The sequence below is a fragment of the Tachysurus vachellii genome, chromosome 7 (assembly GCF_030014155.1).
Source record: "Tachysurus vachellii isolate PV-2020 chromosome 7, HZAU_Pvac_v1, whole genome shotgun sequence".
Classification (NCBI taxonomy): Eukaryota; Metazoa; Chordata; class Actinopteri; order Siluriformes; family Bagridae; genus Tachysurus; species Tachysurus vachellii.
The window spans coordinates 17,323,876-17,340,101 of record NC_083466.1 but is presented as its reverse complement, the minus strand read 5'-3'; the positions used below and the strand labels follow the sequence as shown (position 1 = coordinate 17,340,101).

General features: G+C 40.9%; 1 protein-coding gene across 1 annotated transcript in view; it reads left to right on the top strand.

Annotated features, from left to right (window-relative positions):
- Positions 1 to 16,226, top strand: part of slc8a4b (solute carrier family 8 member 4b) — a 61,502-nt gene that overhangs the window by 19,378 nt on the left and 25,898 nt on the right. Inside the window, exons 3-5 of the mRNA XM_060874671.1 lie at positions 3,884 to 4,969; positions 5,178 to 5,441; positions 6,465 to 6,943. Of these exons, the coding sequence (XP_060730654.1) occupies positions 3,941 to 4,969; positions 5,178 to 5,441; positions 6,465 to 6,943 (1,772 nt within the window). The 5' untranslated portion in view covers positions 3,884 to 3,940. The remainder of the gene's footprint in view (positions 1 to 3,883; positions 4,970 to 5,177; positions 5,442 to 6,464; positions 6,944 to 16,226) is intronic.

The following is a 16,226-nucleotide window of genomic DNA, read 5'->3' as shown; positions in this document are numbered from 1 at the left end:
TTTCTAAATCTATGTAGTCTCCACATCCTTTCTTACCATTATTTTCATCTTTTTATCTCTCTTTTTCTATGATTTTTTTAATTTTTTTTTTATTGTGAAGCTATCGTTGCTTTGTTCAGGTCATTACAGGAGGTCTGCCCAATTTGCATCCTGCATGTACACCACTTTCTAACATACTGTAAGTGTAACTCCACCAAATTATTAACATCTTTTCACTGTGACAATAATTGTTTGTCATTTTGTCTTGATTACGCTCCTGCTTTCTGCAGACCTGTATTGAATTGATGCAATATTCAAATTTGTAACAAGTCCTGCGCTCTAGTTTTAGCTGTTTAGTGCATCACTACACACTTAATTATATGGGCAAATTATTGTGTCTGTATTTCATCCAGATGCAATTATGTACATTTACCATAAATGTTAATTGTATATATATTACACATACTACACTGCGCATGTTCTAATGCAGTCAAACTGAACATTTTAGCAGCACCTTGTGCAATTTATTTCCCTGACCAGATAGATTACATGGTTCAGTAGACTACATTATACACTGTGAATGGAAATGCAATTATACCCATTTTTAGTGAGTCAGATCCATGTACACCATGCAAGATCGACCCATGTTTAGCAGCAGACTACTAGCACTTTGCTGAGGTCATTATTTTTAGTAGTAAATGCTACAGAATCTAATACTCACCCTGCATAGGCATTAATGTGCTGCTTGTGTGTATGTGTATGGTATAGTAGTTGAATCATCAGGATGAAGATCAATGTTTGGAGATTTCATTTGAGTGAAAAGGGGACATGCAGACTGAGAGTGCACTGAGTAGAGTGCTTCCCAGCCTGTGTAGTGAATATAATCATACACTCATACATAATACATAAAGAACATAGACATGTACATGTTCTGCTTTAGATATTCTGTTTGTAGTAGTTCCCATAGGTCTTAAAATGCTTTCTCAGCATTTCTGGCTAGTTAGTGCCACTCTGTCAGGGTTCCTGCAGATTGACAAACCATAGAATTATTTATCTATCTATCTATCTATTTTTATATTTTCTTAGCTTTCATAATTTAGCCTGAGACCATTTTCAGTCTCAAGACAATTCACTAATTTGTGAATTGTCCCTCCCAGTTTGTCTCTAGTTATTGCTACTGGTGCCTGTCCATTATACATAAGTATATATGAAGTGTATATGAAGTCTTGTATATAGTTAATATGTGTCCTTGTGTTCCTATTGTTGCATGTGTAAATGCATATAAGTACTAGAATAAAACCAAAGAAAAGATGAAACTATAAGCTACATCATTTTTTTCATACCCTCTTGCCATAGGATTTATCTTTAAAATCAAATTCAAATTTATTTGTATAGTGCTTTTAAAAATGGACATCGTCGCAAAGCAGCTTTACAGAACATAAACATAAAACAAAAGGTTAATATAAAGATTAATAGAATACAAAATTCAAGATTAATATTAGATATATTTAAATGTATTTGTATTTATCCCCAATGAGCAAGTCTGAGGTGACTCGGGTGACTGTGGCAAGGAAAAAACTCCCTTGGATGGTAAAGGAAGAAACCTTGAGAGGAACCAGACTCAAAGGGGAATCCATTCTCATTTGGGTGACACTGGAGGTGTGAAAATATAAAACTCTCCTTTTAGATTGATGTACTGATATGTTTATACTAGCTCAACAGTGAAAGACCTGGGTGTTGTATTAGACAGCAACATTAAAATCATATCATATTACAAAAACAGCCTTCTTCCACGTTAGAAATATTGCCAAGCTAGGAAACATCTTTAAGAAACATAATTATCATCTAGTGCTTGCTAATATTATGAACAGCAGCTACGCTAATTCCTCTCTCTTTCTACCCATCCTGAGGGATCCAGAAATTGTACCAGCTCCGATTGTCTTCCGTGCCATGAAGGAATTTATTAGAGCCAACACTATGGCTTTGTTGCTTTGATGCTCTTTGTCATAAATAATTTGCATAGAATTAATAAAAACATTGAAATGACACTTGTGGCTCTGTCATATACTCACAAACCCTCACATGCACACACACACCTCATGATTTTCTTTGCAAAAAAATGAAACCGTGTTATATAAACGCACTGTGTAGCAGTAATGCTACATTACAGTAGCATTGACATTACAGAGAGTAATGCTCTCTAAAGCTGTTGGTTTTCAAAAGTTTTCAGAGATGTACTGGTGACTTTTTGAGAAATTAAAAAATCCTTCTTGCTCCTTCAGTCTAAGCTGCTGTGTATGGGATCACACACACACACACACACACACACACACACACACACACACACACATGCATTGTACTGAAATGGTATGCCCTGCTGCTGGGCCTCAACCTGCATCATGTATATAACTGTTGACATATTCATAAATATGTTCATATTCAGGCATTTAGCCGCCCACCACATGCAGAACAGAGTCACAGAGAGACAGAGAGCATGTGCATGTGTGAAGATGAGGGATATAACATTTTACAGCTAGATTTAATTTTAGAAAATACTATTATTGTTCAAAATCTAAATGAATAAATATATATGGGCAGTGTAATGCATGCGTGTGTGTGTGTGTGTGTGTGTGTGTGTGTGTGTGTGTGTGTGTCACGTCACAATCGTGAAATGTCATGAATGGCCAGACAGTGTGCATTCTGTCAGAAACACTCAAATCTGCACTGTTGAGCCCCAAGGACGAGAGAGAGAGAGAGAGAGAGAGAGAGAGAGAGAGAGACTTTATCTCGTGCGCTGTGTGAAGAACCGTGCTTCAGATTTAAATGCTTTGTTTGAGGTCTCTTTTTGCTTATTCTATGAAAAAATATTCATACACACTCACCAAGACCAACAAATTTGGGAGTGTGTATTATGTTGCACATTTAAAAACCTGTCAAACAATATTGAAACAAGTCTTTTGTCACAAGGGGTGTTGAAGAGGTGAGTGAAGAGCTGGTGAGATGAATGGTGACGTGTGTTGTGGAAGTTCTGAGGTTTGAGAGATTTAAAGTATAAAGTATCACACTGGTAGGCACGGGCAAGAGTAAAAAGGTTTCACAATTTATTGTGCTCAGCTGAGCAGCAGGACCCAACACTCCGCATATAGCATGAGAGATGAAGGGCCCCGATCATTGATTACATCAAGATTTTATAAACAGAACTCAAGTGAAGAAGATATGTAAAAGCAAAACATCATCAATCATTGGCTCAAAATCACCGCATGCTCATCTCCTGATCAAGCTAATCTGGACCGGGCTTAGGTCTGCTAAAAGGCCTACTAGAAGATTTACTGGACATTTTTTATGCCTAATTCCTGACAACTCGTCTCCAGTCCCTACTGCCCTTGTCATAATCTTAAGAAAACAACCGATGACAATGTCAGTCTCTGGTCACTACAGATACAAGGTAAAGATACAAGATTAGAAATTTCCACTACACGTGACTTCTGAATCTTAGGGGATGAATGACAACAGATAAATGAAAGGGCCAGAAACCTCTCACAAACTCTTTATGTACAGTATTTCAGATTATGAAGCTTTTTTGTACATTTTATATTACACTGAGGTCTGGAGAAATTGATGTATTGAGGTGGCATTCCAAACAACATGGCATATTAGATATATTAGACAAAGGGTTGCATTTAATTTTTAAACTACGTTTATACTAAAAAAAACATCTCTTATGGTGGAACACTGATGCAGCCAGATGAATGCCATTTTTATGGCCACTGTCATCATTTGCTATAATATGACCAACTGTATTACCTTAAACCTTCTTACTAGATTGCTTTCCAAACCCATGGTATTGGTTTATGATGTATTGGGATTGTATCACTTTGAGTCTCTTTCTTTTTTCTCTTCATAGCTCAAACTCACAGAGAAGATCTTTGCAACTGCTCTGGAGGACTGACAATCCTGCACCATGCATCTCACCACTCAAACCCTCTGCATTCTTTTCCCTTTACTTTTTCTTATCTCTTTCTCTACCCCTTCAAATGCTGGCTCCCATGAACTACGATCCTCCCGTGCCAACTGTTCCCAAGGTGATGCCTGCTCTGATGGTGTGATCCTACCTGTTTGGAACCCCCAGAATCCCTCAGTGGGTGACAAGGTGGCTCGTGCCATTGTCTACTTTGTGGCCTTGGTGTATATGTTTCTTGGTATGTCGATCATTGCAGATCGCTTTATGTCTTCTATTGAGGTAATCACTTCCCAAGAAAAGGAGATCACAATCAAGAGGCCCAATGGGGAGACCTGCACAGCTACAGTGCGCATCTGGAATGAGACTGTCTCCAACTTAACCCTTATGGCTCTTGGATCTTCAGCGCCAGAGATCCTGCTTTCAGTCATCGAGGTGTGTGGGCACCAATTTCAGGCCGGAGATCTCGGCCCAAGCACCATCGTGGGCAGCGCTGCCTTCAACATGTTTGTCATTATTGGCCTTTGTGTCTATGTGGTGCCTGATGGTGAGACCAGGAAGGTCAAGCATCTTCGAGTCTTTTTTGTGACTGCGGCATGGAGTGTCTTTGCCTATGTCTGGCTTTATGTCATCCTCTGTGTGGTGTCCCCTGATGAGGTGGAGATCTGGGAGGCTGTGCTCACCTTCCTCTTCTTCCCTGTGTGTGTGGTGCAAGCTTGGGTTGCTGACCGCCGCCTCTTCTTCTACAAGTACAATCGCAAGCACTACCGTGCCGACAAGAGCCACGGAATTGTGGTGGAGACAGAAGGAGGTGAAGAAGGAGTGAAGGAGACAGCCTTCAACAAGATGGACATATTGGAGCTGGACGGCATGGCAGCACACCTGGATGGAATGTTGGGGGGAGAGGATGGTCTTGGAGGACGTGATCATGAGGACGAGGCCAGGAGAGACATGGCCAGGACGCTGAAAGAGCTTAAGCAAAAACATCCAGATAAAGACATGGAGCAGCTGATAGAGATGGCCAACTATCAGGTATGACTATGTTTGGAGTCTTGTAGAATTTAACCGAGTGTCCTTACAGGAGGGTTCTGGGAAGATAGACAATGCTCTTACACAAGATGTGCAAAAAGACATCCCATAATAAGTAGCATATTTTTTCTGAGTGCATCTTCATAAAATCTGACTATTTTTGTGACTTTATATGAAATAACAGTATGTTATTTCATGGTCTTATTCTCAGGTGCTGATGCAGCAGCAAAAGAGCCGAGCATTTTACCGTATTCAGGCCACACGGATGATGACTGGAGCAGGGAACATTCTGAAGAAGCATGCAGCAGATCAGGCCAGGAAGGTGGTGAGCAGTGGAGAGACACGGGAGCAGGAGGATGACCCCTACACCACACGCATGGAGTTCGAACCTGCACTCTATCAGTGCTTTGAGAACTGTGGCCTGCTGAAACTCACAGTGGTGAGGCATGGCGGAGATCCAGGGTGCACTGTAAAGGTGACTTTATTCTGAAACTTCTTCATGGAAAGTACTATGTAACAAACTGTGCATTTGTGGGTCAAAGTAAGGCATTTATTGCAGCCTTAATCATAAACATATGATTTTTACTTGTAGAGCCTATTAAATAATTTTTGTAGAGGTCTTATATTAACAATCATTTTTTAAATAAAATTTCTTGTATAATCTCTTTCGAACAATAAAACCAAAGAATGTATATAAATTATGTCTATATTCAGCCAGAATAAAAGAATCCAAAATCTCAAGTCATGTAGTTTGAAAGTTGTTACTTTATGAAGCAAAGGAGAAAACAAGAAATCACCATCTGATTTTCTTATTATTAGTTCTAATGTTTGCCTGGGGGGGCACGGTGGCTTAGTGGTTAGCACATTCGCCTCACACCTCCAGGCTCGGGGTTCGATTCCTGCCTCCACCTTGTGTGTGTGGAGTTTGCATGTTCTCCCCGTGCCTCTGGGGTTTCCTCCGGGTACTCCGGTTTCCTCCCCCGGTCCAAAGACATGCATGGTAGGTTGATTGGCATCTCTGGAAAATTGTCCGTAGTGTGTGATTGTGTGAGTGAATGAGAGTGTGTGTGTGCCCTTTCGATGGGTTGGCACTCCGTACAGGGTGTATCCTGCCTTGATGCCCTATGACGCCTGAGATAGGCACAGGCTCCCCGTGACCCGAGGTAGTTCGGATAAGCGGTAGAAGATGAATGAATGAATGTTTGCCTGCTTACATGGTATAATATAATTATAATTTTTCTTCATAGCCCTCTAAGCTTCTTATAAAAATATTTATATTGTATTTAAAGGGAAAATATAACTTGCTGTGATATTTTTATATATTTCCTTCTCATTTTTTTCCATGTGCTGATCTTCCTAATTTCCTCCTTCAGCACAGGAAATCCAGATACAGAGATTTCTCAATAGAGTCCAGTCCTCCCCTTACTACTGATGTGCTGATAGGTCTGGCTAGAACATCTGCTTTTCTTTCTGACCGCTGACCTATGTATCTCTTCAGGTTGACTTTCGTACAGAAGATGGCACTGCTAACGCCGGCTCTGATTATGAATTTGCTGAAGGCACTTTGCTCTTCAAACCCGGGGAGACCCTAAAAGAACTGACTGTGGGCATAATCGATGATGACATCTTTGAGGAGGATGAGTACTTCTATGTGCACCTGAGCAACCCGCGCATTGTGGACGGGAGCGATGGCCACCTGCCGGATGGGGGTGCTCCGGTTTTGAGGGCGGCTCTAGGAGAGGCTCATACTGCCACGGTGACCATCTATGATGATGACCACGCTGGAATCTTCACATTTGAGAGTGAGTCCACACGGGTCAGTGAGAGTGTGGGCATCATGCAGGTGAAGGTTCAGAGGACATCTGGTGCCCGTGGGCTTGTTGTTGTCCCCTACCGCACCATCGATGGTACAGCCTGTGGTGGAGAAGACTACGAGGAAACATCTGGAAAACTAGAGTTTAAAAATGATGAGACCATGTAAGTAGGCAATCCTTGAATGTGTATTCAATCGATTGGACTGTTTACTCTATGTGAGTGTGTGTGTTTCTGTGTGTGTATGTGTGTACTTGTTTAGAAGTGTGCTAATTTGTTTCTGCAGTTGAGTTTTCTAAGCATCTGTCAGAATTGTTTTTGAGCCAAAACACTGTGGCACAAGGGTTTGCGTTATTTATAGAGTGTGTTCTGGAGACTCTGTGTGTGTTGAGTGTGTGTGAATATTTATATTTACATTTACATTTTTATTTATGGCATTTAGCAGACACCCTTATCTATAGTGACTTACATTTTTTCTCAAATATAAATTAGATGAATTATATTAATTTTATGAATTATCTTGAATATGAATAAGTTTTCATGAGTAATGTTTATTCTCATCAGAAGGTGTAGACATTTTTCAGTCACACAGCAGAATCATGGTATCTGAGACTCAAAAGTAACTATATAATGTCAGCCATATTGCTTGTGACATCCAGGCAAATATTTATTGAGCAGGTCAGTGAAAGAAAGACCCAGGGTTAGGGTTAGGGTTCGATAATTTTATAGTATTTTATACAATACTGGCAAATACCAGTATCAGTAAGTAGACTGAATGATGCATGCACATACATGTCTTGAAGTGTTAAGCTACATTAATCAGTCCCTATGAAAACTTAGTAACTACAGCAATAGTAAATAGCAAGCAAGCTAATAAATATCTGTGTCCTTGTTAGGGTCATGCTTCTTTAGAACATTACTCAACAGCAGCATAGTAATTTAATTCGATCTCTGTGTCCTGAGTGGGACATCCCAAACTATATGGATGTTGTGTAAATAAAGTGAAAAGCAAATGAAAGGTGACCTGCTGAAGAATCAGCTGCAAAAAAAATTAAATAAATAAAAATTGAGTGAGCAACTGCAGGGGAGGAAAGAGACAGAGAGAGAGAGAGAAAAAGAAACAAGAGAGATCTTTGTAACAGCATCTTGCAGCCAGTATCTCGAGATTGATTAGGTACAGAGACAGCTCTGAAGATTACACTCATTACTTTGTGTTTGCATCTGTCACTGTTGATGTTTGTCTATTTTCATACCTTCCGTTTTTTCTGCTCGCTTTTTTCTCTATCTTTCCCTTTCTTTATTTTCCTTCTTACAGTCTAATGCAGGCTGCTTCTGTCCACTCTTTTCTTTCCTCTTTTCCCTTACCTATTCCCCTGGTGATGGAGATGATGGTGCTTTCAGTCCTGTCTTTCATTATCCTCCCGCAGGTCTTCATCAGCCCCCTGCCTCAGCTCTCTGCCATACTCCCAGTCTTTCATTCATTCTCACTTTATTCTATCTGTCCTGCATGTTTGTTCTCTCTGCACTAACAAATGAGGTTTGACAATGTACAGTAAGCGTCATCTCTCCCTTCATCAGCGTCTGCATCCAATCTCCCACCTCTTTCTTTTTTCATTAACACTCGCATCCCTAAGCCTCTGCTTTCTCACACTGCTCACATTCGAGACTTTTAGATAGACTAGTGCAAGTCTGTGTATTTTTGTCTGCTATTGTGTGTGGCAAGACTGAAGGAGTCTATCTTGTTGTGTGTGTGTCTTGTCCAGTCTCAGTGGAAATCTGCAGTGTTGACAGAACGAAATGGGAAATAGTGGAGTGGATGAGAATGGAATGAGTGAATATGGAATGGAATACTAGTGAACAGTGCCTTTGTCCTTCACAACAGTTACAGATTTAAAACCAGGTTTAGGACTAAATCCCTCATTCCACACAATTTCTCACACTTACGTCATGGAGAATTTTTAGAAAAGGTTCGAAAACACACACACTGAAGTACACACACTTTCACACTAAAATTCTCGGCTAATTTACACACAGACACCTTTTTGTGCTTCTTATTTATTTTATACCTTCTCCCTTTTTACAGTTTTAACACATTGTCACACTGCTTCTTTTAATCTATCTCCTTCTCTATTATGCTCTCTATTAGATACAACAGAGCACAGATATTGGCATCAAATAAGATTTCATATCTTGTAATCAAAACAAGCATTTCAGGGCAATTCAAAGATTTGGCCCCATTTGCTTGTAGCTTAATAATTTCTAATTTCAGCACAGTATCTAGTTCTCCTCTGTTGCATCCCCTGGGATGATGACGGCTAACTCGTGCTTCCTTTGAGATATATGAACCCAGCCACGGCATCTGTTTGAACTGTCACTCATGCTGCATCATACGGGAGATGAACATGCTGGGCTTCCATGTGCATAAGTTCAGCTGACAGATTTCTTTGGGTTTCTGATGAAGAAAAAGTCTGTATTCGGTGTTCAGTCCGCTGCTACTACCTCTGTACAAGCTGGGGGAGTTTTAATGAATGAGACTCAGACACAAGGTTCAGAGAGCAAAGTCTTCTGAAGTTTATTGAGAATCACAGAGTATATATAGAATATAAAAGAGGAAATGCAAGAAACAGTTAGTCTGTTTTGTATAAGACACAGCCATGACCATTACCTCATACAACAGTTTAAGACAAAGTGACATTTTTACTTCTGCAGTTATGCCTTATGCCAAAGATAATCTCAAAAACAAGGATAAAGGTTAATACCGAGACATCAAGAAAGAAGTGTCTGAGACGGTGAAGTCATGGTCATGAGACAAGAATGTGCCAATACCTTCAAAATGTATGCCACTCAGTCTGACAGATAGAAACAGCAGAAGAGGAAAATCTTGTCTTTCATGAAGTGTGTTTTGCACGTGTTGTGAACTGTGTTGTGGTGTGATGTGCTGTGCTGTGAACTGTGTTGTGGAGTGGTGTGCTGTGAACTGTGTTGTGGAGTGATGTGTTGTGAACTGTGTTGTGGAGTGGTGTGTTGTGAACTGTGTTGTGAACTGTGTTGTGGAGTGATGTGTTGTGAACTGTGTTGTGGAGTGGTGTGTTGTGAACTGTGTTGTGAACTGTGTTGTGGAGTGATGTGTTGTGAACTGTGTTGTGGAGTGGTGTGTTGTGAACTGTGTTGTGAACTGTGTTGTGGAGTGGTGTGTTGTGAACTGTGTTGTGAACTGTGTTGTGAACTGTGTTGTGAAGTGGTGTGTTGTGAACTGTGTTGTGAACTGTGTTGTGGAGTGATGTGTTGTGAACTGTGTTGTGGAGTGGTGTGTTGTGAACTGTGTTGTGAACTGTGTTGTGGAGTGATGTGTTGTGAACTGTGTTGTGGAGTGGTGTGTTGTGAACTGTGTTGTGAACTGTGTTGTGGAGTGGTGTGTTGTGAACTGTGTTGTGAACTGTGTTGTGAATTGTGTTGTGGAGTGGTGTGTTGTGAACTGTGTTGTGAACTGTGTTGTGGAGTGGTGTGTTGTGAACTGTGTTGTGAACTGTGTTGTGAATTGTGTTGTGGAGTGGTGTGTTGTGGACTGTGTTGTGAACTGTTTTGTGGAGTGGTGTGTTGTGAACTGTGTTGTGAACTGTGTTGTGGAGTGGTGTGTTGTGAACTGTGTTGTGAAGTGGTGTGTTGTGAACTGTGTTGTGAAGTGGTGTGTTGTGAACTGTGTTGTGAAGTGGTGTGTTGTGGACTGTGTTGTGAATTGTGTTGTGGAGTGGTGTGTTGTGGACTGTGTTGTGAACTGTGTTGTGAAGTGGTGTGTTGTGAACTGTGTTGTGAACTGTGTTGTGGAGTGGTGTGTTGTGAACTGTGTTGTGAAGTGGTGTGTTGTGAACTGTGTTGTGAACTGTGTTGTGGAGTGGTGTGTTGTGAACTGTGTTGTGAACTGTGTTGTGGAGTGGTGTGTTGTGAACTGTGTTGTGAACTGTGTTGTGAACTGTGTTGTGGAGTTTTGTGTTGTGAACTGTGTTGTGAACTGTGTTGTGGAGTGGTGTGTTGTGAACTGTGTTGTGAACTGTGTTGTGGAGTGGTGTGTTGTGAACTGTGTTGTGAAGTGGTGTGTTGTGAACTGTGTTGTGAACTGTGTTGTGGAGTGGTGTGTTGTGAACTGTGTTGTGAAGTGGTGTGTTGTGAACTGTGTTGTGAAGTGGTGTGTTGTGAACTGTGTTGTGAAGTGGTGTGTTGTGGACTGTGTTGTGAATTGTGTTGTGGAGTGGTGTGTTGTGGACTGTGTTGTGAACTGTGTTGTGGAGTGGTGTGCTGTGAACTGTGTTGTGAAGTGGTGTGTTGTGAACTGTGTTGTGAACTGTGTTGTGGACTGTGTTGTGAACTGTTTTGTGGAGTGGTGTGTTGTGAACTGTGTTGTGGAGTGGTGTGTTGTGAACTGTGTTGTGAACTGTGTTGTGGAGTGGTGTGTTGTGAACTATGTTGTGAACTGTGTTGTGGAGTGGTGTGTTGTGAACTGTGTTGTGAAGTGGTGTGTTGTGAACTGTGTTGTGAACTGTGTTGTGGAGTGATGTGTTGTCTCAGTCTGACAGATAGAAACAGCAGAAGAGGAAAATCTTGTCTTTCATGAAGTGTGTTTTGCACGTGTTGTGAACTGTGTTGTGGTGTGGTGTGTTGTGAACTGTGTTGTGAAGTGGTGTGTTGTGAACTGTGTTGTGAACTGTGTTGTGGAGTGGTGTGTTGTGAACTGTGTTGTGAACTGTGTTGTGGAGTGGTGTGTTATGAACTGTGTTGTGAAGTGGTGTGTTGTGAACTGTGTTGTGAACTGTGTTGTGGTGTGTTGTGAACTGTGTACTTTCTGCCCACTAATTGTGAGGAGGTTGCTTGTTGTATTGTATCCTGATTATATATAAAGTTATGGCTTGATTGTGCATCTTTCATTTTAAGGTCTTGTAATAGTTTAATATTCAAGTGTCTATCTGATCAGTATTTGATTACAAGCTATCTTTCCCTGCTTCATTTAAACACACACACACACACACACACACACACACACACACACACACACACACTCTCTCTCTCTTTTATTCTGTATTCTTTGCTTATCTTTTCCTCTCCTTTCTTCAGAGTGACCCAGAAAGTGTGGAGTGATGTGTTGTGAACTGTGTTGTGGAGTGGTGTGTTGTGAACTGTGTTGTGAACTGTGTTGTGGAGTGGTGTGTTGTGAACTGTGTTGTGAACTGTGTTGTGAATTGTGTTGTGGAGTGGTGTGTTGTGAACTGTGTTGTGAACTGTGTTGTGGAGTGGTGTGTTGTGAACTGTGTTGTGAACTGTGTTGTGAATTGTGTTGTGGAGTGGTGTGTTGTGGACTGTGTTGTGAACTGTTTTGTGGAGTGGTGTGTTGTGAACTGTGTTGTGAACTGTGTTGTGGAGTGGTGTGTTGTGAACTGTGTTGTGGAGTGGTGTGTTGTGAACTGTGTTGTGGAGTTGTGTGTTGTGAACTGTGTTGTGAACTGTTTTGTGGAGTGGTGTGTTGTGAACTGTGTTGTGAAGTGGTGTGTTGTGGACTGTGTTGTGAATTGTGTTGTGGAGTGGTGTGTTGTGGACTGTGTTGTGAACTGTGTTGTGGAGTGGTGTGTTGTGAACTGTGTTGTGAAGTGGTGTGTTGTGAACTGTGTTGTGAACTGTGTTGTGGACTGTGTTGTGAACTGTTTTGTGGAGTGGTGTGTTGTGAACTGTGTTGTGGAGTGGTGTGTTGTGAACTGTGTTGTGAACTGTGTTGTGGAGTGGTGTGTTGTGAACTGTGTTGTGAACTGTGTTGTGGAGTGGTGTGTTGTGAACTGTGTTGTGAACTGTGTTGTGGAGTGGTGTGTTGTGAACTGTGTTGTGAACTGTGTTGTGGAGTGGTGTGTTGTGAACTGTGTTGTGAACTGTGTTGTGGAGTGGTGTGTTGTGAACTGTGTTGTGAAGTGGTGTGTTGTGAACTGTGTTGTGAACTGTGTTGTGGTGTGTTGTGAACTGTGTTGTGGAGTTGTGTGTTGTGAACTGTGTTGTGAACTGTGTTGTGAAGTGGTGTGTTGTGAACTGTGTTGTGAACTGTGTTGTGGAGTGGTGTGTTGTGAACTGTGTTGTGAAGTGGTGTGTTGTGAACTGTGTTGTGAACTGTGTTGTGGAGTGGTGTGTTGTGAACTGTGTTGTGAAGTGGTGTGTTGTGGACTGTGTTGTGAATTGTGTTGTGGAGTGGTGTGTTGTGGACTGTGTTGTGAACTGTGTTGTGAAGTGGTGTGTTGTGAACTGTGTTGTGAACTGTGTTGTGGAGTGGTGTGTTGTGAACTGTGTTGTGAACTGTGTTGTGGAGTGGTGTGTTGTGAACTGTGTTGTGAACTGTTTTGTGGAGTGGTGTGTTGTGAACTGTGTTGTGAAGTGGTGTGTTGTGGACTGTGTTGTGAATTGTGTTGTGGAGTGGTGTGTTGTGGACTGTGTTGTGAACTGTGTTGTGAAGTGGTGTGTTGTGAACTGTGTTGTGAACTGTGTTGTGGAGTGGTGTGTTGTGAACTGTGTTGTGAACTGTGTTGTGGAGTTGTGTGTTGTGAACTGTGTTGTGAACTGTGTTGTGGAGTGGTGTGTTGTGAACTGTGTTGTGAACTGTGTTGTGGAGTGGTGTGTTGTGAACTGTGTTGTGAACTGTGTTGTGGAGTGGTGTGTTGTGAACTGTGTTGTGAACTGTGTTGTGGAGTGGTGTGTTGTGAACTGTGTTGTGGAGTTGTGTGTTATTAACTGTGTTGTGAAGTGGTGTGTTATGAACTTTGCATTATCAGTATTTAAACTTTTTACATGGATGTTAATTGACCATACACTTTCTGCCCACTAATTGTGAGGAGGTTGCTTGTTGTATTGTATCCTGATTATATATAAAGTTATGGCTTGATTGTGCATCTTTCATTTTAAGGTCTTGTAATAGTTTAATATTCAAGTGTCTATCTGATCAGTATTTGATTACAAGCTATCTTTCCCTGCTTCATTTAAACACACACACACACACACACACACACACACACACACACACACACACACACACACACACACTCTCACTCTTTTATTCTGTATTCTTTGCTTATCTTTTCCTCTCCTTTCTTCAGAGTGACCCAGAAAGCACTCCCCAAGCCAAGCCTAAATCCACACCAGAAACCCCAAGGAGATATAACTCTGTGAAGTTTTGTGTTTGGTTTTGTGTGTGTGTGTGTGTGTGTGTGTGTGTGTGTGTGTGTGTTTGTGCAAAAGTAGAGCATGGCCCCTCAGGTTATGCTTCATGATGGGGAGACCCCTCCTGCTCCAAACTGCTCAGCAACCTGCTCACCATCTACAGCCTGACCCAGTAAACACACATTCTTACACTTGCAGTTAGAAACTCTTCTCTCATGTCTGTTCTCTCTCTGTGTGTGTGTGTGTGTGTGTATGTGTGTGTGTGTTCTTGACAGTATGAGTCTGAGTCAAAACTTCTTATGTGAAATTTGTGTTTTGAACATTTTTGACAATATCTTGTCAAATGCCACCTGGTGCACTTTTTAATGTAGTCTCAGATTGAACAGCCTTTCATCCAGACCAGATTTACTTCAGCATCATAGTATCTTTGATTGAAAAAAAAAGAGCAGCAAAAAAAACCACCCAGCCTTCTTGTCTCTCTGTCTATACCTACATTATGTTCCTGAGCAGGTATGTCTCTCACAAGTGAATAAGTACCATCATGCTTTGTGGAGGAGTGTGTCATGTAAGTGTGGTAATGGCTCTCAAGAGACAAAATGCTCTATTCATGCTAGAATGAGTCAACAGGATAAATGTTTGGTATCGGAGTTGGGGAATTAGCTGTGACCATGCAAAAGAATTATTCACTATGAAGTAAGGTAATTTTTATGCATAAGAGAAAAGTAACAACTGAAGCTGTTGCATGACTGTACTATTCAGATTAAAGTATTAGCATGACAAAACTAATCAATGTTTCTCTATCCAGCACAGCTTTGAATAATCAGGCAGTCATAAGTACCTCAACACCTGCCATTTTAAAGCATCACAAACAGTGTGTAGTGCTTCCTCTTATCTCACATAACTAGCATGCTAGTTAGTCTTAAGGTCTGCATGTCTTAACTTAAACAATAGCCTAGTTGTTCAAAATAAACCATGACACTTGAATTAAGACAGCTCTTTAGCTAGCTTAGCACATACATTCTGACACTAAATGTGTTCAGCTACCATGTTATTCTCCCATAACGTGCATAACAGACTTGATTTAGAAAGCCTTAATCCTTGAGCCCATTTTGTGCACTGTGTGAGCTGAACAGGGGGATTTTAATTGGAAAAATGGAAAATTGTGAAATGCACAAAGAACCCCATCAAGTATCAGTTTTTCCTGGTAGTAATTTGAACCTTAACACACAATAACCATTATCTACCATGTAGTGACAGACAAGTTCTATGTAGATGTGATTCAAATGCCTTTAATAAATGGTAGTTAAATTTTTTTTGTTTAATTGAGACAGAAATAAACGAGCACCTACTTTTCTTTCCCTTGTAATTTTTGCCGTTTAGGAGCCACCCAGGAAAATCACTGTGTTAATGTTTGTCCAAGAGTCTGTGTGTGTTCGTCTGTGTGTTTTCATTTACTGCCTCACTTCCACTGTATTTTTGCTCCCTCCTGTCATCCCTCCATCAACATCCATTAAAATCATTATTGACTATTATTTCCTTTCTCCACTAGTCTGAAGGTAAACCTATACCTTTACACACATGACTACATTGTAGTGTATCTGTACACACCCAGTGCAGAGCTCTAATTAGAGAGCAGGGTTGTGGGGATGTGGAGGTCATAAGCTCCTGGTTCCTAACATGATTAGAACGTTTACATGGGACTCGCTATCATCACTCTGCCTCCTCTGGTGCTGTATAGCAGTCTGCAAGGGCGTAGACGCGGATCGTTAGCCCACCACATTAAGAGAGTAAAGTCTACATATGGTGTCCACTAATTGTGTAGTGAAGTCAAGTGTCTTCTGAACTCCTCCATGATCATATACTCTATATGGTACAGCTACATAGAGCACAAACTGTGCCAGACAGATACGCTTATACACAGAGGATTGCATTTGATTTTATTATAGATATACAGTAATATACAATATGTAGAAAAGTATTATACATTATTCCATAAGGCTAACACTGTTCACAGAACAGATATGACAAAATATCTTTCCCTTGACTGAGGGTCCAGATGAATAAAGATTTAACTTGAACAGAAGTATGAGAGAGTATCGCAAAGTTAAATTTGAAAAAGAAAAAAAAAGTTAATCAATATTACTATTAATGTTTGTGAACTTTTGTGTAAAAATCTTGGCAGAACAGTATTCAGAACACACAGCGTGGCCAGGAAAAGAGCATGTGAGCCTTTTATTACATTTGGAAGTCGGATAGTAACGGAAAC